General features: G+C 52.8%; 1 protein-coding gene across 1 annotated transcript in view; it reads left to right on the top strand.

Moving 5' to 3' along the window:
* The window catches only part of cnga4 (cyclic nucleotide gated channel subunit alpha 4), a 184,665-nt gene that overhangs the window by 132,516 nt on the left and 26,919 nt on the right, over positions 1-25,230 (top strand). Inside the window, exon 2 of the mRNA XM_072475925.1 lies at positions 18,172-18,273. Within this exon, the coding sequence (XP_072332026.1) occupies positions 18,172-18,273 (102 nt within the window). The remainder of the gene's footprint in view (positions 1-18,171; positions 18,274-25,230) is intronic.

Raw genomic sequence — 25,230 nt, 5'->3', positions numbered from 1 at the left:
GGAGTGCTGCACTGACGGAGGTTCAGTACTGAGGGAGTTCGGCAACGTGAGAGGTTCAGTACTGAGGGAGTGCCGCACTGTCAAATGGTCAATACTGAGGGAGTGCCGCACTGTCGGAGGTTCAGTCCTGAGGGAGTGCTGCACTGTCAGAGGGTCAGTACTGAGGGAGTGCTGCACTGTCGGAAGATCAGTACTGAGGGAGTGCCGCACTGTCAGAGGGTCAGTACTGAGGGATCACTGCACTTTCAGAGGGTCAGTACTGAGGGAGTGCTGCACTGTCAGAGGGTCAGTACTGAGGGAGTGCTGCACTGTCAGAGGGTCAGTACTGAGGGAGTTCCGCACTGTCAGAGGGTCAGTACTGAGGGAGTGCTGCACTGTCAGAGGGTCAGTACTGAGGGAGTGCTGCACTTTCAGAGGGTCAGTACTGAGGGAGTGCTGCACTGTCAGAGGGTTGGTACTGATGGAGTGCCGCACTGTCAAAGGGTCAGTGCTGAGGAAGTGCTGCACTGTCAGAGGGTCAGTACTGAGGGAGCGCTGCAATGTCTGAGGGTCAGTACTGAGGCAGTCCTGCACAGTCAGAGTGTCAGTACTGAGGAAGTGCTGCACTGTCAGTGGGTCAGTACTGAGGGAGCGCTGCACTGTCAGAGGGGCAGTACTGAGGGAGTGCTGCACTATTAGATGGTCAGTACTGAGGGATCACTGCACTTTCAGAGGGTCAGTACTGAGGGAATGCTGCACTGTCAGAGGGTCAGTACTGAGGGAGTGCTGCACTTTCAGAGGGTCAGTACTGAGGGAGTGCTGCACTGTCAGAGGGTCGGTACTGAGGGAGTGCCGCACTCTCAGAGGGTCAGTACTGAGGGAGTGCTGCACTGTCTGAGGATCAGGACTGAGTGAGTGCTGCACTGTCAGAGCGTCAGTACTGAGGGAGTGTTGCACTGTCAGAAGGTCAGTACTGAGGGAGTGCTGCACTGTCAGAGGGTCAGTGCTGAGGGAAGGCTGCACTGTCAGAGGGTCAGTACTGAGGGAGTGCTGCACTGTCTGATGGTCAGTACTGAGGGAGTGCTGCACTGTCAATGGGTCAGTACTGAGGGAGTGCTGCACTGTCAATGGGTCAGTATTGAGGGAGTGCCGCACTGTCAGAGGGTCAGTACTGAGGGAGTGCTGCACTGTCAATGGGTCAGTATTGAGGGAGTGCCGCACTGTCAGAGGGTCAGTACTGAGGGAGTGCTGCACTGTCGGAGGGTCAGTACTGAGGGAGTGCTGCACTGTCAGAGGGTCAGTTCTGAGGGAGTGCTGCACTGTCAGAGGGTCAGAACTGAGGGAGTGCTGCACTGTCTGAGGGTCAGTATTGTGGGAGTGCTGCACTGTCGGAGGTTCAGTACTGAGGGAGTGCCGCACTGTCAACTGGTCAATACTGAGGGAGTGCTGCACTCTCAGTGGGTCAGTACTGAGGGAGTGCTGCACTTTCAGAGGGTCAGTACTGAGTGAGTTCCACACTGTCAGAGGGTCAGTACTGAGGGAGTGCCGCACTGTCAGAGGGTCAGTACTGAGGGATCACTGCACTTTCAGAGGGTCAGTACTGAGGGAGTGCTGAACTGTCAGAGGGTCAGTACTGAGGGAGTGCTGCACTTTCAGAGGGTCAGTACTGAGGGAGTGCTGCACTGTCAGAGGGTCGGTACTGAGGGAGTGCCGCACTGTCAAAGGGTCACTGCTGAGGGAGTGCCGCACTGTCAGAGGGTCAGTACTGAGGGAGTGCCGCACAGTCAGAGTGTCAGTACTGAGGGAGTGCTGCACTGTCAGTGAGTCAGAACTGAGGGTGTGCTGCACTGTCAGAGGGTCAGTACTGAGGGAGTGCCGCGCTGTCAGAGTGTCAGTTCTGAGGGAGTGCTGCACTGTCAGAGGGTCTGTAATGAGGGAGTGCTGCACTGTCAGAGGGTCAGTACTGAGGGAGTGCTGCACTGTCAGAGGGACAGTACTGAGGGAGTGCTGCACTGTCAGAGGGTCAGTACTGAGGGAGTGCCGCGCTGTCAGAGGGCCGGTACTGAGGGAGTGCCGCACTGTCAGAGGGTTAGTACTGCGGGAGTGCCGCACTGTCAGAGGGTCAGTACTGAGGGAATGCTGCACTATTAGAGGGTCAGTACTGAGGGAGTGCTGCACTGTCATGGGTCAGTACTGTGGGAGTGCCGCACTGTGAGAGGGACAGTACTGAGGGAGTGCCGCACTGTCAGAGGTTCAGTACTGAGGGAGCGCTGCACTCTCAGAGGGTCAGTACTGAGGGAGTGCCGCACTGTCAACTGGTCAGTACTGAGCGTGTGCTGCACTGTCAGAGGGTCAGTACTGAGGGAGTTCTGCACTGTCAGAGGTTCAGTACTGAGGGAGCGCTGCACTGTCAGAGGGTCAGTACTGAGGGAGTGCCGCACTGTCAGAGGGTCAGTACTGAGGGAGTGCCGCACTGTCAGAGGGTCAGTACTGAGGGAGTGCTGCACTGTCAGAGGGTCAGTGCTGAGGGAAGGCTGCACTGGTAGAGTGTCAGTGCTGAGGGAGTGCTGCACTGTCTGATGATCAGTACTGAGGGAGTGCTGCACTGTCAATGGGTCTGTACTGAGGGAGTGCCGCACTGTCAGAGGGTCAGTACTGAGGGAGTGCTGCACTGTCAATGGGTCAGTACTGAGGGAGTGCCGCACTGTCAGAGGGTCAGTACTGAGGGAGTGCTGCACTGTCAATGGGTCAGTGCTGAGGGAGTTCCGCAACGTGAGAGGTTCAGTACTGAGGGAGTGCCGCACTGTCAAATGGTCAATACTGAGGGAGTGCTGCACTGTCAGAGGGTCAGTACTGAGGGAGTGCTGCACTGTCAGAGGGTCAGTACTGAGGGAGTGCCGCACTGTCGGAGGTTCAGTACTGAGGGAGTGCTGCACTTTCAGAGGGTCAGTACTGAGGGAGTTCCACACTGTCAGAGGGTCAGTACTGAGGGAGTGCTGCACTGTCGGAAGATCAGTACTGAGGGAGTGCCGCACTGTCAGAGAGTCAGTACTGAGGGATCACTGCACTTTCAGAGGGTCAGTACTGAGGGAGTGCTGCACTGTCAGAGGGTCGGTACTGAGGGAGTTCCGCACTGTCAGAGGGTCAGTACTGAGGGAGTGCTGCACTTTCAGAGGGTCAGTACTGAGCGAGTGCTGCACTGTCAGAGGGTCGGTACTGAGGGAGTGCCGCACTGTCAAAGGGTCAGTGCTGAGTGAGTACCGCACTGTCAGAGGGTCAGTACTGAGGGAGTGCCGCACTGTCAGAGGGTCAGTACTGAGGGAGTGCTGCACTCTCAGTGGGTCAGTCCTGTGGGAGTGCTGCACTGTTAGAGGGTCAAAACTGAGGTAGTGCTGCACTGTCAGAGGGTCAGTACTGAGGGAGTGCCGCACTGTCAACTGGTCAGTACTGAGCGTGTGCTGCACTGTCAGAGGGTCAGTACTGAGGAAGTCCTGCACTGTCAGAGGGTCAGTACTGAGGGAGCGCTGCAATGTCTGAGGGTCAGTACTGAGGCAGTCCTGCACAGTCAGAGTGTCAGTACTGAGGAAGTGCTGCACTGTCAGTGGGTCAGTACTGAGGGACTTCTGCACCGTTAGAAGGTCAGTACTGAGGGAGTACTGCACTGTCAAAGGGCCAGTACTGAGGGAGTGCCGCACTGTCAGAGGGTCAGTACTGAGGGAGTGCTGCACTGTCAATGGGTCAGTACTGAGGGAGTGCCGCACTGTCAGAGGGTCAGTACTGAGGGAGTGCTGCACTGTCAAAGGGTCAGTACTGAGGGAGTGCTGCACTGTCAATTGGTCAGTACTGAGGGACTGCTGTACTGTCAGAGGATCAGTACTGAGTGAGTGCTGCACTGTCAGAGGGTCAGTACTGAGGGACTGCCGCACTGTCAGCTGGTCAGTACTGAGGGACTGCTGTACTGTCAGAGGATCAGTACTGAGGGAGTGCTGCACTGTCAGAGGGTCAGTACTGAGGGACTGCCGCACTGTCAGCTGGTCAGTACTGAGGGAGTGCTGCACTATTAGAGGGTCAGTACTGAGGGAGTACTGCACTGTCAGAGGGTCAGTACTGAGGGAGTGCTGCGCTGTCAGATGGTAAGTACTGAGGGAGCCGCTCTGTCAGAGGGTCAGTACTGAGGGAGTGCTGCACTGTCAGAGGGTTAGTACTGAGGGAGTGCTGCACTCTCAGTGGGTCAGTACTGAGGGAGTGCTGCACTGTCAGAGGGTTAGTACTGAGGGAGTGCTGCACTGTCAGAGGGTCAGTACTGAGGTAGTGCCGCACTGTCAGAGTGTCAGTACTGAGGGAGTGCTGCACTGTCAGAGGGTTAGTACTGAGGGAGTGCTGCACTGTTAGAGGGTCAGAACTGAGGTAGTGCTGCACTGTCAGAGGGTCAGTACTGAGGGAGTGCCGCACTGTCAACTGGTCAGTACTGAGCGTGTGCTGCGCTGTCAGAGGGTCAGTACTGAGGGAGTTCTGCACTGTCAAAGGGTCAGTACTGAGGGAGTGCTGCACTGTCAGAGGGTCAGTACTGAGGGAGTTCTGCGCTGTCAGAGGTTCAGTACTGAGGGAGTTCTGCACTGTCAGAGGGTCAGTACTGAGGGACTGCTGCACTGTCAGAAGATCAGTACTGAGGGAGTGCTGCACTGTCAGAGGGTCAGTACTGAGGGAGTGCCGCACTGTCAACTGGTCAGTACTGAGCGTGTGCTGCGCTGTCAGAGGGTCAGTACTGAGGGAGTTCTGCACTGTCAGAGGGTCAGTACTGAGGGACTGCTGCACTGTCAGAAGATCAGTACTGAGGGAGTGCTGCACTGTCAGAGGGTCAGTACTGAGGGAGTGCTGCACTATTAGAGGTTCAGTACTGAGGGAGCGCTGCACTCTCAGAGGGTCAGTGCTGAGGGAGTGCTGCACTGTCTGATGGTTATTACTGAGGGACTGCTGCACTGTCAGTGGGTCAGTACTGAGGGAGTGCCGCACTGTCAGAGGGTCAGTACTGAATGAGTGCTGCAATGTCTGAGGATCAGGACTGAGTGAGTGCTGCACTGTCAATGGGTCAGTTCTGAGGGAGTGCTGCACTGTCAGAGGGTCAGAACTGAGGGAGTGCTGCACTGTCTGAGGGTCAGTATTGTGGGAGTGCCACCCTCTCAGAGGGTCAGTATTGAGAGGGTGCTGCACTGTCAATGGGTCAGTACTGTGGGAGTGCTGCACTGACGGAAGTTCAGTACTGAGGGAGTTCGGCAACGTGAGAGGTTCAGTACTGAGGGAGTGCCGCACTGTCAAATGGTCAATACTGAGGGAGTGCCGCACTGTCGGAGGTTCAGTCCTGAGGGAGTGCTGCACTGTCAGAGGGTCAGTACTGAGGGAGTGCTGCACTGTCGGAAGATCAGTACTGAGGGAGTGCCGCACTGTCAGAGGGTCAGTACTGAGGGATCACTGCACTTTCAGAGGGTCAGTACTGAGGGAGTGCTACACTGTCAGAGGGTCGGTACTGAGGGAGTTCCGCACTGTCAGAGGGTCAGTACTGAGGGAGTGCTGCACTGTCAGAGGGTCAGTACTGAGGGAGTGCTGCACTGTCAGAGGGTCAGTACTGAGGGAGTTCCGCACTGTCAGAGGGTCAGTACTGAGGGAGTGCTGCACTGTCAGAGGGTCAGTACTGAGGGAGTGCTGCACTTTCAGAGGGTCAGTACTGAGGGAGTGCTGCACTGTCAGAGGGTTGGTACTGATGGAGTGCCGCACTGTCAAAGGGTCAGTGCTGAGGAAGTGCTGCACTGTCAGAGGGTCAGTACTGAGGGAGCGCTGCAATGTCTGAGGGTCAGTACTGAGGCAGTCCTGCACAGTCAGAGTGTCAGTACTGAGGAAGTGATTCACTGTCAGTGGGTCAGTACTGAGGGAGCGCTGCACTGTCAGAGGGGCAGTACTGAGGGAGTGCTGCACTATTAGAGGGTCAGTACTGAGGGATCACTGCACTTTCAGAGGGTCAGTACTGAGGGAATGCTGCACTGTCAGAGGGTCAGTACTGAGGGAGTGCTGCACTTTCAGAGGGTCAGTACTGAGGGAGTGCTGCACTGTCAGAGGGTCGGTACTGAGGGAGTGCCGCACTCTCAGAGGGTCAGTACTGAGGGAGTGCTGCACTGTCTGAGGATCAGGACTGAGTGAGTGCTGCACTGTCAGAGCGTCAGTACTGAGGGAGTGTTGCACTGTCAGAAGGTCAGTACTGAGGGAGTGCTGCACTGTCAGAGGGTCAGTGCTGAGGGAAGGCTGCACTGTCAGAGGGTCAGTACTGAGGGAGTGCTGCACTGTCTGATGGTCAGTACTGAGGGAGTGCTGCACTGTCAATGGGTCAGTACTGAGGGAGTGCTGCACTGTCAATGGGTCAGTATTGAGGGAGTGCCGCACTGTCAGAGGGTCAGTACTGAGGGAGTGCTGCACTGTCAATGGGTCAGTATTGAGGGAGTGCCGCACTGTCAGAGGGTCAGTACTGAGGGAGTGCTGCACTGTCGGAGGGTCAGTACTGAGGGAGTGCTGCACTGTCAGAGGGTCAGTTCTGAGGGAGTGCTGCACTGTCAGAGGGTCAGAACTGAGGGAGTGCTGCACTGTCTGAGGGTCAGTATTGTGGGAGTGCTGCACTGTCGGAGGTTCAGTACTGAGGGAGTGCCGCACTGTCAACTGGTCAATACTGAGGGAGTGCTGCACTCTCAGTGGGTCAGTACTGAGGGAGTGCTGCACTTTCAGAGGGTCAGTACTGAGTGAGTTCCACACTGTCAGAGGGTCAGTACTGAGGGAGTGCCGCACTGTCAGAGGGTCAGTACTGAGGGATCACTGCACTTTCAGAGGGTCAGTACTGAGGGAGTGCTGAACTGTCAGAGGGTCAGTACTGAGGGAGTGCTGCACTTTCAGAGGGTCAGTACTGAGGGAGTGCTGCACTGTCAGAGGGTCGGTACTGAGGGAGTGCCGCACTGTCAAAGGGTCAGTGCTGAGGGAGTGCCGCACTGTCAGAGGGTCAGTACTGAGGGAGTGCCGCACTGTCTGAGGGTCAGTAATGAGGGAGTCCAGCACAGTCAGAGTGTCAGTACTGAGGGAGTGCTGCACTGTCAGTGAGTCAGAACTGAGGGTGTGCTGCACTGTCAGAGGGTCAGTACTGAGGGAGTGCCGCGCTGTCAGAGTGTCAGTTCTGAGGGAGTGCTGCACTGTCAGAGGGTCTGTAATGAGGGAGTGCTGCACTGTCAGAGGGTCAGTACTGAGGGAGTGCTGCACTGTCAGAGGGTCAGTACTGAGGGAGTGCTGCACTGTCAGAGGGTCAGTACTGAGGGAGTGCCGCGCTGTCAGAGGGCCGGTACTGAGGGAGTGCCGCACTGTCAGAGGGTTAGTACTGCGGGAGTGCCGCACTGTCAGAGGGTCAGTACTGAGGGAATGCTGCACTATTAGAGGGTCAGTACTGAGGGAGTGCTGCACTGTCATGGGTCAGTACTGTGGGAGTGCCGCACTGTGAGAGGGACAGTACTGAGGGAGTGTCGCACTGTCAGAGGGTCAGTACTGAGGGAGTGCCGCAATGTCAACTGGTCAGTACTGAGGGAGTGCTGCACTGTCAGAGGGTAAGTATTGAGGGAGTGCTGCACTGTCAGAGGGTCAGTACTGAGGGAGTGCCGCACTGTCAGCGGGTCAGTACTGAGGGAGTGCTGCACTCTCAGAGGGTCAGTACTGAGGGAGTGCCACACCGTCAGAGGGTCAGTACTGAGGGAGTGCTGCACTCTCAGAGGGTCAGTACTGAGGGAGTGCTGCCCTGTCAGAGGGTCAGTACTGAGGGAGTGTCGCACTGTCAGAGGGTCAGTACTGAGGGAGTGCCGCAATGTCAACTGGTCAGTACTGAGGGAGTGCTGCACTGTCAGAGGGTCAGTACTGAGGAAGTGCTGCACTGTCAGAGGGTCAATACTGAGGCAGTGCTGCACTGTCAGAGGGTCAGTACTGAGGGAGTGCTGCACTGTCAGAGGGTCAGTACTGAGGGAGTGCTGCACTGTTAAAGGGTCAGTACTGAGGGAGTTCTGCACCGTTAGAAGGTCAGTACTGAGGGTGTGCTGCACAGTCAGAGTGTCAGTAATGAGGAAGTGCTGCACTGTCAAAGGGTCTGTACTGAGGAATGCCGCACTGTCAGAGGGTCAGTACTGAGGGAGTGCCGCACTGTCAGAAGGTCAGAACTGAGGGAGTGCTGCACTGTCAGAGGGTCAGTACTGAGGGAGTGCTGCACTGTCAGAGGGTCAGTACTGAGGAAGTGCTGCACTGTCAGAGGGTCAATACTGAGGCAGTGCTGCACTGTCAGAGGGTCAGTACTGAGGGAGTGCTGCACTGTCAGAGGGTCAGTACTGAGGGAGTGCTGCACTGTTAAAGGGTCAGTACTGAGGGAGTTCTGCACCGTTAGAAGGTCAGTACTGAGGGTGTGCTGCACAGTCAGAGTGTCAGTAATGAGGAAGTGCTGCACTGTCAAAGGGTCTGTACTGAGGAATGCCGCACTGTCAGAGGGTCAGTACTGAGGGAGTGCCGCACTGTCAGAAGGTCAGAACTGAGGGAGTGCTGCACTGTCAGCTGGCCAGTACTGAGGGAGTGCTGCACTGTTTGAGGGTCAGTACTGAGGGAGTGCTGCACTGTCAGCTGGCTAGTACTGAGGGAGTGCTACACTTTCAGAGGGTCAGTACTGAGGGAGTTCCACACTGTCAGAGGGTCAGTACTGAGGGAGTGCTGCACTGTCGGAAGGTCAGTACTGAGGGAGTGCAGCACTGTCAGAGGGTCAGTACTGAGGGAGTGCTGCACTTTCAGAGGGTCAGTACTGAGGGAGTGCTGCACTGTCAGAGGGTCGTTACTGAGGGAGTGCCGCACTGTCAAAGGGTCAGCGCTTAGGTAGTGCCGCACTGTCAGAGGGTCAGTACTGAGGGAGTGCCGCACTGTCAGAGGGTCAGTACTGAGGGGGTGCTGCACTCTCAGTGGGTCAGTCCTGTGGGAGTGCTGCACTGTCAGAGGGTCAAAACTGAGGTAGTGCTGCACTGTCAGAGGGTCAGTACTGAGGGAGTGCCGCACTGTCAACTGGTCAGTACTGAGGGAGTGCCGCACTGTCAGAGGGTCAGTACTGAGGGAGCGCTGCAATGTCTGAGGGTCAGTACTGAGGCAGTCCTGCACAGTCAGAGTGTCAGTACTGAGGAAGTGCTGCACTGTCAGTGGGTCAGTACTGAGGGACTTCTGCACCGTTAGAAGGTCAGTACTGAGGGAGTACTGCACTGTCAAAGGGTCAGTACTGAGGGAGTGCCGCACTGTCAGAGGGTCAGTACTGAGGGAGTGCTGCACTGTCAATGGGTCAGTACTGAGGGAGTGCCGCACTGTCAGAGGGTCAGTACTGAGGGAGTGCTGCACTGTCAAAGGGTCAGTACTGAGGGAGTGCCGCACTGTCAGAGGATCAGTACTGAGGGATCGCTGCGCTGTCAGAGGGTCAGCACTGAGGGAGTGCTGCACTGTCAGAGGGTCAGCACTGAGGGAGTGCTGCACTGTCAATTGGTCAGTACTGAGGGACTGCTGTACTGTCAGAGGATCAGTACTGAGGGACTGCTGTACTGTCAGAGGATCAGTACTGAGGGAGTGCTGCACTGTCAGCTGGTCAGTACTGAGAGAGTGCTGCACTATTAGAGGGTCAGTACTGAGGGATCACTGCACTTTCAGAGGGTCAGTACTGAGGGAATGCTGCACTGTCAGAGGGTCAGTACTGAGGGAGTGCTGCACTGTCAGAGGGTCGGTACTGAGGGAGTGCCGCACTCTCAGAGGGTCAGTACTGAGGGAGTGCTGCACTGTCTGAGGATCAGGACTGAGGGAGTGCTGCACTGTCAGAGGGTCAGTGCTGAGGGAAGGCTGCACTGGTAGAGGGTTAGTGCTGAGGGAGTGCTGCACTGTCAGAGGGTCAGTGCTGAGGGAGTTCTGCACTGTCAATGGGTCAGTATTGAGGGAGTGCCGCACTGTCATAGGGTCAGTACTGAGGGAGTGCTGCACTGTCAATGTCTCAGTACTGAGGGAGTGCTGCACTGTCGGAGGGTCAGTACTGAGGGAGTGCTGCACTGTCAGAGGGTCAGTACTGAGGGAGTGCCGCACTGTCAGAGGGTCAGTACTGAGGGAGTGCTGCACTCTCAGAGGGTCAGTACTGAGGGAGTGCCGCACCGTCAGAGGGTCAGTACTGAGGGAGTGCTGCACTCTCAGAGGGTCAGTACTGAGGGAGTGCCGCACCATCAGAGGGTCAGTACTGAGGGAGTGCTGCACTGTCAGAGGGTCAGAACTGAGGGAGTGCCGCACTGTCAACTGGTCAGTACTGAGGGAGTGCTGCACTGTCAGAGGGTCAGTACTGAGGGAGTGCTGCACTGTCAGAGGGTCAGTACTGAGTGAGTGCTGCACAGTCAGAGTGTCAGTAATGAGGAAGTGCTGCACTGTCAAAGGGTCAGTACTGAGGAATGCCGCACTGTCAGAGGGTCAGTACTGAGGGAGTGCTGCACTGTCAGAGGGTCAGTACTGAGGGAGTGCCGCACTGTCAGAGGGTCAGAACTGAGGGAGTGCTGCACTGTCATCTGGCCAGTACTGTGGGAGTGCTGCACTGTCAGAGGGTCAGTACTGAGGGATTGCTGCACTGTCAGCTGGCCAGTACTGAGGGAGTGCTACACTTTCAGAGGGTCAGTACTGAGGGAGTGCTGCACTGTCAGAGGGTCAGTGCTGAGGGAATGCTGCACTGTCAGAGGGTCAGTTCTGAGGGAGTGCTGCACTGTCAGAGGGTCAAAACTGAGGGAGTGCTGCACTGTCAGAGGGTCAGTACTGAGGGAGTCCTGCACAGTCAGTGTGTCAGTACTGAGGGAGTGCTGCACTGTCAGAGGGTCAGTTCTAAGGGAGTGCTGCACTGTCAGGGGGTCAGTAATGAGGGAGTGCTGCACTGTCAGAGGGTCAGTACTGAGGGAATGCTGCACTGTCAGAGGGTCAGTACTGAGGGAGTGCTGCACTGTCAGAGGATCAGTACTGAGGGAGTGCAGCACTGTCTGAAGGTCAGTACTGAGGGAGTCCTGCACAGTCAGTGTGTCAGTACTGAGGGAGTGCTGCACTGTCAGAGGGTCAGTTCTGACGGAGTGCTGCCCTTTCAGAGGGTCAGTAATAAGGGAGTGCTGCACTGTCAGAGGGTCAGTACTGAGGGAGCCGCTCTGTCAGATGGTCAGTACTGAGGGAGTGCTGCACTGTCAGAGGGTCAGAACTGAGGGAGTGCTGCACTGTCAGAGACTCAGTACTGAGGGAGTCCTGCACAGTCAGTGTGTCAGTACTGAGGGAGTGCTGCACTGTCAGAGGGTCAGCTCTGAGGGAGTGCTGCACTGTCGGAGGTTCAGTACTGAGGGAGTTCCGCAACTTGAGAGGTTCAGTCCTGAGGGAGTGTCGCACTGTCAACTGGTCAATACAGAGGGAGTGCCGCACTGTCAGTGGGTCAGTGCAGAGCAGTTTCTGCACTGTCAGAGGGTCAGTACTGAGGGAGTGCTGCACTGTCAGAGGGTCAGTACTGAGGGAGTGCCGCACTGTCAGAGGGTCAGTACTGAGGGATCACTGCACTTTCAGAGGGTCAGTACTGAGGGAGTGCTGCACTGTCAGAGGGTCAGTACTGAGGGAGCCGCTCTGTCAGAGGGTCAGTACTGAGGGAGTGCTGCACTTTCAGAGGGTCAGTACTGAGGGAGTGCTGCACTGTCAGAGGGTCAGTCCTGAGGGAGTGCTGCACTCTCAGTGGGTCAGTACTGAGGGAGTGCCGCACTGTCAGAGTGTCAGTACTGAGGGAGTGCTGCACTGTCAGAGGGTTAGTACTGAGGGAGTGCTGCACTGTCAGAGGGTCAGTACTGAGGGAGTGCCCCACTGTCAATTGGTCGGTACTGAGGGTGTGCTGCACTGTCAGAGGGTTAGTACTGAGGGAGTGCCGCACTGTCAGAGGGTCAGTACTGAGGAAGTGCTGCACTGTCAGAGGATCAGTACTGAGGGAGTGCTGCACTGTCTGAGGTTCAGTACTGAGTGACTTCTGCACCGTTAGAAGGTCAGTACTGAGGGTCTGCCTCACTGTCAGTGAGTCAGAACTGAGGGTGTGCTGCACTGTCAGAGGGTCATAACTGAGGGAGTGCTGCACTGTCAGAGGGTCTGTACTGAGGGAGTGCCGCACTGTCAAAGGGCCTGTACTGAGGGAGTGCTGCACTGTCAGAGGGTTAGTACTGCGGGAGTGCCGCACTGTCAGAGGGTCAGTACTGAGTGAATGCTGCACTATTAGAGGGTCAGTACTGAGGGAGTACTGCACTGTCAGGGGGTCAGTACTGAGGGAGTGCCGCACTGTCAGAGGGTCAGTACTGAGGGAATGCTGCACTATTAGAGGGTCAGTACTGTCGCATTTCTATTAGAAATCTAGTGCTAGGAAACAGACAGTTGACAGTAACTTTGCAATTTAAAAAAAAAGTATTTAAAAAAAAAAGACAAATTTTAATTTTAATTAATTGACGCAATGTCAGTTAGAGGGGTGCTGTGCTCTGACTGTGAGATGTGGCAGGTCCGGGAGGCTTCCAGCGTCCCGGATGGCTTCATCTGCAGAAAGTGCACCCAACTGCAGCTCCTCACAGACCGCATGGTTCGGTTGGAGCAGCAATTGGATGCACTTAGGAGCATGCAGGTGGCGGAAAGCAGTTATGTAAATGTGGTCACACCTAAGGTGCAGGCAGAGAAATGGGTGACCACCAGAAAGGGCAGGCAGTCAGTGCAGGAATCCCCTGTGGTTGTCCCCCTCTCGAACAGATACTGTCGGGGGGGATAGCCTATCAGGGGAAAACAGCAGCAGCCAGAGCAGTGGCACCACGGCTGGCTCTGATGTTCAGAAGGGAGGGTCAAAGCGCAGAAGAGTAATAGTAATAGGGGACTCTATAGTCAGGGGCACAGATAGGCGCTTCTGTGGACGTGAAAGAGACTCCAGGATGGTATGTTGCCTCCCTGGTGCCAGGGTCCAGGATGTCTCCGAACGGGTAGAGGGAATCCTGAAGGGGGAGGGCAAACAGGCAGAGGTCGTTGTACATATTGGTACTAACGACATAGGCAGGAAGGGGCATGAGGTCCTGCAGCAGGAGTTCAGGGAGCTAGGCAGAAAGTTAAAAGACAGGACCTCGAGGGTTGTAATCTCGGGATTACTCCCTGTGCCACGTGCCAGTGAGGCTAGAAATAGGAAGATAGAGCAGACAAACACGTGGCTAAACAGCTGGTGTAGGAGGGAGGGTTTCCATTATCTGGACCACTGGGAGCTCTTCCGGGGCAGGTGTGACCTGTATAAGATGGACGGGTTGCATCTAAACCGGAGAGGCATAAATATCCTGGCCGCGAGGTTTGCTAGTGTCACACGGGAGGGTTTAAACTAGTATGGCAGGGGGGTGGGCACGGGAGCAATAGGTCAGAAGGTGAGAGCATTGAGGGAGAACTAGGGAATAGAGACAGTGTGGCTCTGAGGCAGAGCAGACGGGGAGAAGTTGCTGAACACAGTGGGTCTGGTGGCCTGAAGTGCATATGTTTTAATGCAAGGAGCATTACGGGTAAGGCAGATGAACTTAGAGCTTGGATTACTACTTGGAACTATGATGTTGTTGCCATTACAGAGACCTGGTTGAGGGAAAGGCAGGATTGGCAGCTAAACGTTCCAGGATTTAGATGTTTCAGGCAGGATAGAGGGGGATGTAAAAGGGGAGGCGGAGTTGCGCTACTTGTTCGGGAGAATATCACAGCTATACTGCGAGAGGACACCTCAGAGGGCAGTGAGGCTATATGGGTAGAGATCAGGAATAAGAAGGGTGCAGTCACAATGTTGGGGGTATACTACAGGCCTCCCAACAGCCAGCGGGAGATAGAGGAGCAGATAGGTAGACAGATTTTGGAAAAGAGTAAAAACAACAGGGTTGTGGTGATGGGAGACTTCAACTTCCCCAATATTGACTGGGACTCACTTAGTGCCAGGGGCTTAGACGGGGCAGACTTTGTAAGGAGCATCCAGGAGGGCTTCTTAAAACAATATGTAAACAGTCCAACTAGGGAAGGGGCGGTACTGGACCTTTTATTGGGGAATGAGCCCGGCCAGGTGGTAGATGTTTCAGTAGGGGAGCATTTCGGTAACAGTGACCACAATTCAGTAAGTTTTAAAGTACTGGTGGACAAGGATAAGAGTGGTCCGAGGATGAATGTGCTAAATTGGGGGAAGGCTAATTATAACAATATTAGGCGGGAACTGAAGAACATAGATTGGGGGCGGATGTTTGAGGGCAAATCAACATCTGACATGTGGGAGGCTTTCAAGTGTCAGTTGAAAGGAATACAGGACAGGCATGTTCCTGTGAGGAAGAAAGATAAATACGGCAATTTTCGGGAACCTTGGATGACGAGTGATATTGTAGGCCTCGTCAAAAAGAAAAAGGAGGCATTTGTCAGGGCTAAAAGGCTGGGAACAGACGAAGCCTGTGTGGCATATAAGGAAAGTAGGAAGGAACTTAAGCAAGGAGTCAGGAGGGCTAGAAGGGGTCATGAAAAGTCATTGGCAAATAGGGTTAAGGAAAATCCCAAGGCTTTTTACACGTACATAAAAAGCAAGAGGGTAGCCAGGGAAAGGGTTGGCCCACTGAAGGATAGGCAAGGGAATCTATGTGTGGAGCCAGAGGAAATGGGCGAGGTACTAAATGAATACTTTGCATCAGTATTCACCAAAGAGAAGGAATTGGTAGATGTTGAGTCTGGAGAAGGGGGTGTAGATAGCCTGGGTCACATTGTGATCCAAAAAGACGAGGTGTTGGGTGTCTTAAAAAATATTAAGGTAGATAAGTCCCCAGGGCCGGATGGGATCTACCCCAGAATACTGAAGGAGGCTGGAGAGGAAATTGCTGAGGCCTTGACAGAAATCTTTGGATCCTCGCTGTCTTCAGGGGATGTCCCGGAGGACTGGGGAATAGCCAATGTTGTTCCTCTGTTTAAGAAGGGTAGCAAGGATAATCCCGGGAACTACAGGCCGGTGAGCCTTACTTCAGTGGTAGGGAAATTACTGGAGAGAATTCTTCGAGACAGGATCTACTCCCATTTGGAAGCAAATGGACGTATTAGTGAGAGGCAGCACGGTTTTGTGAAGGGGAGGTCGTGTCTCACTAACTTGATAGAGTTTTTCGAGGAGGTCACTAAGATGATTGATGCAGGTAGGGCAGTAGATGTTGTCTATATGGACTTCAGTAAGGCCTTTGACAAGGTCCCTCATGGTAGACTAGTACAAAAGGTGAAGTCACACGGGATCAGGGGTGAACTGGCAAGGTGGATACAGAACTGGCTAGGCCATAGAAGGCAGAGGGTAGCAATGGAGGGATGCTTTTCTAATTGGAGGGCTGTGACCAGTGGTGTTCCACAGGGATCAGTGCTGGGACCTTTGCTCTTTGTAGTATATATAAATGATTTGGAGGAAAATGTAACTGGTCTGATTAGTAAGTTTGCAGACGACACAAAGGTTGGTGGAATTGCGGATAGCGATGAGGACTGTCTGAGGATACAGCAGGATTTAGATTGTCTGGAGACTTGGGCGGAGAGATGGCAGATGGAGTTTAATCTGGACAAATGTGAGGTAATGCATTTTGGAAGGGCTAATGCAGGTAGGGAATATACAGTGAATGGTAGAACCCTCAAGAGTATTGAAAGTCAAAGAGATCTAGGAGTACAGGTCCACAGGTCATTGAAAGGGGCAACACAGGTGGAGAAGGTAGTCAAGAAGGCATACGGCATGCTTGCCTTCATTGGCCGGGGCATTGAGTATAAGAATTGGCAAGTCATGTTGCAGCTGTATAGAACCTTAGTTATGCCACACTTGGAGTATAGTGTTCAATTCTGGTCGCCACACTACCAGAAGGATGTGGAGGCTTTAGAGAGGGTGCAGAAGAGATTTACCAGAATGTTGCCTGGAATGGAGGGCATAAGCTATGAGGAGCGATTGAATAAACTCGGTTTGTTCTCACTGGAACGAAGGAGGTTGAGGGGCGACCTGATAGAGGTATACAAAATTATGAGGGGCATAGACAGAGTGGATAGTCAGAGGTTTTTCCCCAGGGTAGAGGGGTCAATTACTAGGGGGCATAGGTTTAAGGTGAGAGGGGCAAGGTTTAGAGTAGATGCACGAGGCAAGTTTTTTACGCAGAGGGTAGTGGGTGCCTGGAACTCACTACCGGAGGAGGTAGTGGAAGCAGGGACGATAGGGACATTTAAGGGGCATCTTGACAAATATATGAATAGGATGGGAATAGAAGGATACGGACCCAGGAAGTGTAGAAGATTGTAGTTTAGTCGGGCAGCATGGTCGGCACGGGCTTGGAGGGCCGAAGGGCCTGTTCCTGTGCTGTACATTTCTTTGTTCTTTGTTCTTTGTTCTTTGGAGTACTGCAATGTCAGGGGGTCAGTACTGTGGGAGTGCCGCACTGTCAGAGGGACAGTACTGAGGGAGTGCCGCACTGTCAGAGGGTCAATACTGAGGGAGTACTGCACTGTCAGAGGGTCAGTACTGAGGGAGTGCTGCACTGTCAGAGGGTCAGAACTGAGGGAGTGCTGCACTGTCAGAGGGTCAGTACTGAGGGAGTGCTGCACTGTCAGAGGGTCGGTACTGAGGGAGTGCCGCACTGTCAGCGGGTCAGTATTGTGGGAGTGCCGCACTGTCAGAGGGTCAGTACTGAGGGAGTGCTGCACTGTCAGAGGGTCAGTATTGTGGGAGTGCCGCAGTGCTGAGAGGACACAAGTGACACACTGAATTGTAAGGTGGATAATTTACAAAACCTTGAGGCCTTGGCAAGTGGAGGACTCCGGGACAGTCTGTCCAACGCTTGACTTCAGAATGGACTAATCACATTCTGAGAAATCAGTATGGTGTCACCGGGCAAGAGGTAGTTGATTGGTTTGAAGTTTTTGCAGAGAGCGAGGAGTTAGCTGGTAGTCAGAGAGGCGGCAGGGCCTGTGTTGAGGCAGAGCACAGCGTGGGTTCTGTATATAGGGATCGAGGCTCGAGCTGACACTGACCTTGGAACAGTCGTCAGTGGATCAGAATGCACAGAGTGTGAAAGAAAAGTGACATCAGAGCAAAGTCATCAATTAATTGGTCAGTGGATGTCTCCTGTTGTGTCAAGTAGCTTGATTAATTCACTACTTTTAGAAAAACTGTGTAAATAACTGGATTTTTGAAAAAGATACAGGTTTTACATAGCCACGAGGTACCAAGCGTTTCGGCACAGGTGAAGGAATTGGTTGTTGAGTAAGGGTCAGTAATTCTACTTTCAAGTTTCCAGTTTGTCGTAAATAGGCTGGAAGTCAGCTTGTGGTATGACAGGGCAGGTTGTTTGCGTGCAATGTGCATCCTGTGGCACGTGGGGAGTCACCAGCACTTCACTTAGCCTGAGACACTCATGTGCAGCAAGTGTCACCAGCTACCAAAACCTGAGTCCTGGATTACCTGTCAGCCTTTGACTGATCTATTACCCAGGGGAATGCCTTGGTCGATCAGGGTCTAGCTGCCTGGTTTAAATTTCATACAATGTTTGGCAATTATCCATCAGTCACTATCAACTGGTGGGTTTTCCATGGCACCACCTCTACCAATCAGAGGCTGCTTCCCAACCCATCAGCATTCTCTTCTCATGCAGTATAAATTGTTGTTTTCTCTCTCGCTGGTATTCTTGTGCTACCCTGTTGAGTGGAAGATGGAAAGCTTCGATGTGTAGCTTTTTTCAGCAATGGTGAATTTAAATTGCCCGGCCTGTGTGGTGGATTTTTAACTCAAGCCTCTTTAGATTTCTTCTGGATTATAAAATGGTCACATGGCTGGTTTAGCACACTGGGCTAAATCGCTGGCTTTGAAAGCAGACCAAGGCAGGCCAGCAGCACGGTTCATTTCCCGTACCAGCCTCCCTGAACAGGCGCTGGCATGTGGCGACGAGGGTTTTTTCACAGTAACTTCATTTGAAGCCTACTTGTTTCATTTCACATTAACCCCCCTGCGATCGCTCCCTTTGTTGCATATTACATTGACAGGTATGAACAAGTCACTGTATTTCTGTGCTCCCCTGGTAATTGTGATCACTGCCCCCACAGAGCTTGTTCCTGGATCCTGGACCCTATGGGGGATTGGTACTTCCGATGGCTCATCCTGACCACCATCCCTGCTGCCTACAACTGGATCATTCTGGTCAGCAGGTGAGAGTCACCCAAAACCTTCAACAAGAGCGAACGCAAGCTGGGCTCAGGGCCTAGCGGCAACACTGCCCCATTCTGGGTGGCAAAACTTGCTTTGGGAATAATTGGATAGATGAGAGTCACAGAATAAAGCCATTCAGGCCATCGCTTCTGCACCGGCCCCCTGCCAGAGAAACGCACCCAGTGACACTGTCTGTTCTCATTCCACAATCCTGCAAGAGTTTTCCCTTCCGGTCTTTATTCAATTTCCTTTTGGAAGCAAATTAAAAGCGAGTTTAACACAGATAAATGTGAGGTTGCAGTTTGGTGGGAGGAATAGAGAAGGCCACTTATTATTTGGAAAGTTTGAGTCTGAGTGTGTTGGGGGACAAAGAGATCACAGTTTACAAACACCCCGATCACTAAACGTGGCCTCACAGGTTAGCAAGGTCATAAAAAACTTCCAGACGGATAGAATTGAAAAATAGTGAAGTTATATTAAACTTGTATCAAACATTTGTTACACCCACACTTAGAGAGCTGAGTGATGCCTGGTCACCACATTATAAAAAGGAAAGAGGACCGAGCGGATTCACAAGCGTGACAGCAGGAATGGGTGTAAACATCAGGAGGGAATGACCGCTGACTTTCTTTACACTTGAATAAAAAAGGCCGAGGAATCGAGGTATTTAAAATTGAGGTTTTGATAACGTCATTGGAGAGAGAATGTTTCCTGTTATGGGTAAGACCCATAACTCGAGGCCATCGGTATAAGATGGTCACCAAGAAATGCAACAGAGAATTCAGAAAAACATTCCTTACTCAAAGAGTGGTGAGAATGTGGAACTCATCCACACAGGGAGTATTAAAGTGAGTATTATTGATGCCTTCAATGGGGAGTTCAATGAGCTTTTGAGAAGAAGTGAATTGAGGGTCACAATGATAGATTTAGGTGAGGAAAGATGAGAGGATGCTTGAGTGGGGCGTAAACATCAGCATGGACTGGACGGGCCGAATGGCCTGTTTGTGTCTGTATATCCTATGCAAGCGACTGTTCATTTTGTCCCAAATTATCATTTCAAGAAGCTTCTCAACACTAACTTTAAACTGATAAGACCATTCGGCCCATCGAGTCCACTCCGCCATTCAATCATGGCTGATTTCAACTCCATTTACCCGCTCTCTCTCCATAGCCCTTAATTCCTCGAGAAATCAAGAATTTATCAACTTCTGTCTTAAAGACACTCAACGTCCCGGCCTCCACCGCCCTCTGTGGCAATGAATTCCACAGACCCACCACTCTCTGGCTGAAGAAATTTCTCCTCATCTCTGTTCTAAAGTGACTCCCTTTTATTCTAAGGCTGTGCCCCCGGGTCCTAGTCTCCCCTGCTAATGGAAACAACTTCCCTACGTCCACCCTATCTAAGCTACCACATACCCCGACGGGCGCCGTGCCGATCACGCCGGCACGGCGGAGAATTGCGTCCCGGCGTCGAGGCAGCGTGGCGTGATTCGCGCGGCGCGCCGCCGATTCTCCGACCCGGCGGGGGGGTCGGAGAATCCCGCCCCCTATCTGTGAGAATCTTTTCCAACAATTTCACTATCACTGACGTCAGGCTCACTGGTCTATAATTACCCGGATTATCCTTGCACCCCTTCTTAATTAACGGTACAACATTGGCTATCCTCCAATCCTCTGGGATCTCACCAATGGCCAATGAGGACACATGGATTTTTGTCAGTGGCACAGCAATTTCATCTCTTGTCTCCCTCAGAAATCTGGGGTAGATGCCATCTGGCCCTGGGGATTTGTCTACCTTAATGCTTTTTAACACACCCAACACTTCCTCCTTTGTAATAACGACCTGTTCTAAAGTGTTTACAAATCCCTCAGGTACACCACCAATCAACGTGCCCTTCTCCTTTGTGAATACTCATTGAGGACCTCACCCACATCCTCTGGTTCGATACATAATTTCCCTCCTTTGTCCTTGAGTGGACCAACTCTTTCTCGAGTTACCCTCTTGTTCCTAATATACGTATAAAATGCCTTGGGATTCTCCTTAATCCTGTCTGCCAAGGACATTTTGTGACCCCTTTTTGCCCTCCTAACTCCCGTCTTGAGCTCTTTTCTACTTTCCTTGTATTCCTCAAGTGCTTTATCTGTTTTTAGTTACCTGTACCTCACATATGCATCTTTTTTTCTTTTTGTCTAGACTCACATTTTCTCTGGTCATCCATGGTTACCAAATCCTGCCTTTCCTGTCCTTCCTTTTTATCGGCACATGCCTGTCCTGCACTCCCATCAACTGCTCCTTAAAAGACTCCCACAGGCCAAATGTGGATTTACCCTCAAACAGACTCTCCCAAACAACAACCTCCAAATCCTGCCTAATCTGGTTGTAGTTAGCCTTCCCCCAAATTAGCACCTTAACCCGAGGACAACACTCAACCTTTTCCGTGAGTATCCGAAAGCTTACCGAATTGTGGTCACTGCTCGCCACATGTTCCCCCACTGCAACTTTAATGACCTGGCCGGGCTCGTTCCCTAGTACCAGGTCCAATATAGCCCCCTCTCTAGTCGGACTATCCACATATTATTCCAAAAAACCTTCTCGGACACACTTCACAAATTCCTCACCATCCAGACCCCTAGCCCGAAGGGATTTCCAGTCAATATGAGGAAAATGCTGGAGTTTATTAAAAAGAATGTGATAACAGGACGCTTAGAAAATATTAACGGGATTAGACAAAGTCAACATGGATTTATGAAAGCGAAATCACGTTTGACAAACCTACTGGAGTTTTTCAGGACGTAACTAGTAGAATAGATAAGGGCGAATGAGTGGATGTGGTATATTTGGATTTTCGGAAAGCTTTTGGCAAAGTTCCCTATAAGGTTAGTGTGTGAAATTAAAGCACATGGGATTGGGGTGGATGGAGAACTGCTTAGCAGACAGGGAACAGAGAGTGGGATTAAATGGGTGACAGGCAGCGACTTGTGGGGCCCCAGAGAGATCTGGGGCGTCATTCTCCGCCGGCGGGAGTCTCCGTTTTGCCGGCGCCCGGGGGTTTCCCGACGGCGTGGGGCTGCCCCACAATGGGAAACCCCATTGACCGGCCGGTGTTACGGAGACTCCCGGGGGGTGCCCCCATGGTGCCCCCATGGTGGCCTGGCCCGCGATCGGGGCCCACCGATCCCGGTCGGTGAGAAATGTGGCGGGGCGGGGAGGAGAATTTCGCCCCAGTACTTGGACTCCAGCTTTTCACAATATACTTCAATGATTTGGACAAGGGAACCAATTATTTCCAAGTGTGTTGATGATACAAAACTAGGTGGGAATGTTAATGGTGAGGAGGATGTTAAGAGGCTTCAAAGCAATTTTAGAAGTTGAGTGAGTTGGCAGATACATGGATACATATAGATACAGAGAAGATAGGAGCAGGAGGAGGCCTTTTGGCCCTTCGAGCCTGCTCCGCCATTCACGTCATGGCTGTTACATGCAACTCAATAGCCTAATCCTGCTTTCTCCCCATAGCCTTTGATCCCATTCTCCCCAAGTGCAATATCCAGCCGCCTCTTGAATACATTCAAATTTTTAGCATCAACTACTTCCTGTGGTAATGAATTCCACAGGCTCACCACTCTTTGTGTGAAGAAATGTCTCCTTGGGCGAAATTCTCCGTAATCGGCGTGAGGTCCGCCGACAGGCGCCAAAAACGGCACAAATCAGTCCGGCATCGCGCCGCCCCAAAGGAATCTCGCCCCTTATCTCTGTCCGAAATGGTTTACCTTGAATCCTCAGACTGTGACTCCTGGGGCGAGATTCTCCGACCCCCGCCGGGCCGTAGAATCGCCGGGGGCTGGCGTGAATCCCGCCCCCACTGATTGCCGAATTCTCCGGCACCGGAGATTCGGCGGGGGCGGGAATCGCGCCGTGCTGGTTGGCGGCCCCCCCCCCGGCGGTTCTCCGGCCCGGATGGGCCGAAGTCCCGCTGCTAGAATGCCTGTCCCGCCGGCGTGGATTAAACCACCTCTCTTACCGGCGGGACAAGGCGGCGCGGGTGAGCTCCGGGTCCTGGGGGCGGCGCGGGGCGATCTGGCCCCGGGGGGTGCCCCCACGGTGGCCTGGTCCGCGATCGGGGCCCACCGATCCATGGGCGGGCCTGTGCCGTGGGGGCACTCTTTTCCTTCCGCCTACGCCATGGTCTCCACTATGGCGGAGGCGGAAGAGACCCCCTGCACTGCGCATGCGCGGGGATGCCGTGAGCGGCCGCTGACGCTCCCGCGCATGTGCGGCCCGGAGATGTCATTTCCGCGCCAGCTGGCGGGGCACCAAAGGCCTTTCCCGCCAGCTGGCGGGGCGGAAATAAGTCCGGCGCGGGCCTAGCCCCTTAAGGTTGGGGCTCGGCCCCTCAAGATGCGGAGGATTCCGCACCTTTGGGGCGGCGCGATGCCCGACTGATTTGCGCCGTTTTGGGTGCCGGTCGGCGGACATCGCGCCGATACCGAAGAATTTCGCCCCTGATTCTGGACACACCCATCGTTAGTAACATCTTCCCTGCATCTACCCTGTCCAGTCCTGTTAGAATTTTATAAGTCTCTATGAGTTCCCCCTCATTCTTCTGAACCCCAGCGAGAACAATCCCAACCTAGTCAATCTCTCCTCGTATGACAGTCCCGCCATCCCTGGAATCAGTCTGGTAAACCTTCGCTGCACTCCCTCGAGAGCAAGAACATCCTTCCTCAGAGAAGGAGACCAAAACTGCCCACAATACTCCAGGTGTGGCCTCACCAAGGTCCTGTACAATTGCAGCAACACATCCCTGCTCCTGTACTCGAAACCTCTCGCAATGGAGGCCAACATACCATTAGCCTTCTTTATCGCCTGCTGCACCTTCATGCTTACCTTCAGCGAATGGTGCACAAGGACACCCAGGTCCCGCTGCACACTCCCCTCTCCCAATTTACAACCATTCAGGTAGTAATCTGCCTTCTTGTTTTTGCTTCCAAAGTGAATAACCTCACACTTATCCGAATTATACTGCATCTGCCATTGATTTGCCCACTCGCCCAACCTGTCCAGATCTTGCTGTAGGAGCCCCGCATCCTCGTCACAATTCACCCTCCCACCTAACTTGGTATCATCTGCAAACTTTGAGATGTTAATTGTGACTCAATTACTCGGGGTCACGATTTCAAGGTGAGAGGGGGAAAGTTTAAGGGAGATGTGTGTGGAAAGTTCTTTACGCAGAGGGTGGTGGGTGCCTGGAACACATTGCTGGCGGAGGTGGTAGAGGCGGGCACGATAGCATCATTTAAGATGCGTAAAGAACTTTCCACGCATATCTCCCTTCAACTTTTCCCCTCTCACCTTGAACTCGTGACTCCTTGTAATTGAGTCCCGCACTCTGGGGAAAAAGCTTCTTGCTATCCACTGTCTATACCTCTCATAATTTTGTGGACCTCAATGAGGTCCCCCCTCAACCTCCGTCTTTCTAATGAAAATAATCCTAATCTACTCAACCTTTCTTCATAGCTAGCACCCTCCATACCAGGCAACATCCTGGTGAACCTCCTCTGCACCCTCTCTGAAGCATCCACATCCTTCTGGTATCCTTTTGATACATGAATGGGCCTGGAGCAGAGGGATACAGATCCTCAGAAAATAGGCGACAGTTTTAGATAGAGGATCTGGATCGGCGCAGGCTGGGAGGGCCGAAGGGCCTGTTCCTGTGCTGGAATTTTTCTTTGTTCTTCTTTGTTCTAAATGTTTCGCTATAAAATCTGTGATAATGGATTCAAGCATTTTCCCCACTACCGATATTAGGCTTACTGGTCGATAATTCCCTGCTTTCTCTCTACCTCCCTTTTGGAATATTGGAGTGACGTGAGCTACCCTCCAATCTGCAGAGACAGTTCCAGAGTCGATAGAATCCCGGAAGATAATAATAATCACTTATTGTCACAAGTAGGCTTCAATGAAGTTACTGTGAAAAGCCCCTAGTCGCCACATTCCGGCGCCTGTTCGGGGAGGCTGGTACGGGAATTGAACCCGTGCTGCTGGCATTGTTTTGTATTACAAGCCAGCACGGTAGCACAAGTGGCTAGCACTGTGGCTTCACAGCACCAGGGTCCCAGGTTCGATTCCCGGCTTGGGTCACTGTCTGTGCGGAGTCTGCACGTCCTCCCCGTGTGTGCGTGGGTTTCCTCCGGGTGCTCCGGTTTCCTCCCACAGTCCAAAGATGTGCAGGTTAGGTGGATTGGCCATGATCAATTGCCCTTAGAGACCAAAAAGGTTAGGAGGGGTTATTGGGTTACGGGGATAGGGTGGAAGTGAGGGCTTAAGTGGGTCAGTGCAGACTCAATGGGCCGAATGGCCTCCTTCTGCACTGTATGTTCTATTTAGCCCACTGTGCTAAACCAGCCCCTATGACCACCAATACATCCACTATTCCCAGAGCCACCTCCTGAAGCACTCTGGGATGCAGATTCTCAGGCCCTGGGGATTTATCCGCCTTCAATCCCATCAGTTTTCCCAGCACCATTTCTCTACTAATGTTGATCTCCCTCAGTTCTTCCCTCTCATTAAACCTTTCATTCTCCAACATTTCTGGGATCTGATTTGTGTCCTCATTTGTGAAGCCAGAACCAAAGTATGTATTCAATTGCTCAGCCATTTCTTTGTCCCTTATTATGCATTCCCCTGTTTCTGTCTGTAGGGGGCCTACATTTCTCTTTACCAATCTCTTTCTCTTCACATCTCTGCAGAAACTCTTGGTGTCAGTCTTTATATTCCCTGCAAGCTTCCTTTCGGACTGCACTTTCCCCATAATCAATCCCTTTGTCCTTCTTTGCTGAATTCTAAACTGCTCCCAAACCTCAGACCTATTATGTTTCTTGGCCAATCTGTCTGCTTCTTCCTTGGATCGGATGCTATTTCTAATTTCCTTTGTAAGCCATGGATTGGTCCTCTT

Source organism: Scyliorhinus torazame, chromosome 15 (assembly GCF_047496885.1).
Source record: "Scyliorhinus torazame isolate Kashiwa2021f chromosome 15, sScyTor2.1, whole genome shotgun sequence".
NCBI lineage: Eukaryota > Metazoa > Chordata > Chondrichthyes > Carcharhiniformes > Scyliorhinidae > Scyliorhinus > Scyliorhinus torazame.
Note: the sequence above shows the minus strand (reverse complement) of the source record. Positions and strands in the feature narration are given on the sequence as shown.